General features: G+C 36.3%; 1 protein-coding gene across 1 annotated transcript in view; it reads right to left on the minus strand.

Moving 5' to 3' along the window:
* Positions 1–509, minus strand: part of LOC119589069 (dnaJ homolog subfamily C member 13-like) — a gene marked incomplete in the record, with an annotated part of 65901 nt that overhangs the window by 3975 nt on the left and 61417 nt on the right. The window contains 1 exon segment of the mRNA XM_037937646.1: positions 87–297. Within this exon segment, the coding sequence (XP_037793574.1) occupies positions 87–297 (211 nt within the window).

Consider the following 509-nt stretch of genomic DNA (forward strand, 5'->3'; position numbering starts at 1 on the left):
CCCACTCCGTGGATTTAATTCTTGTTGATGGATCTGCCTTTTTCAAACACAGAAATATTGAAGTGCATTGCAGGAACAGTACTTACATCATTGCCTCCCTTTGCAAGAAGATCCAAGAGTGTATCAAAGAGATCTGATGTAAACTGCTTTGGCTTCCGCAGAACCCAGGAAGGATTTGCAACCAAGAGTCGCAAGTATACACCACCCACCACCACCTCTCCCGAGGTTGAGGATAAAGTGATTTCCTCTGGAAACTTCCATACAGCATTTGGATCTTCCTTTTGTTGCAAGTGAATCCTTTTGATGGCAGTCAGAAAAAAGGAAACAAGAAAAAATATATTTAGATAAATCCCTTTAAAACGTCTCTTATTAATTCATCATTCCACACACAAAAAAGTGCTGAAACAAATATTTTCTGCTAATTCTTAAAGCTATTATGCAATAAATATATTTTTAATATATTTTTGAAAGTAAAGTTCATAACCAGTTCCCTCTAGTATAAAATCAGG

Source organism: Penaeus monodon, chromosome 25 (genome assembly GCF_015228065.2).
Source record: "Penaeus monodon isolate SGIC_2016 chromosome 25, NSTDA_Pmon_1, whole genome shotgun sequence".
Classification (NCBI taxonomy): domain Eukaryota; kingdom Metazoa; phylum Arthropoda; class Malacostraca; order Decapoda; family Penaeidae; genus Penaeus; species Penaeus monodon.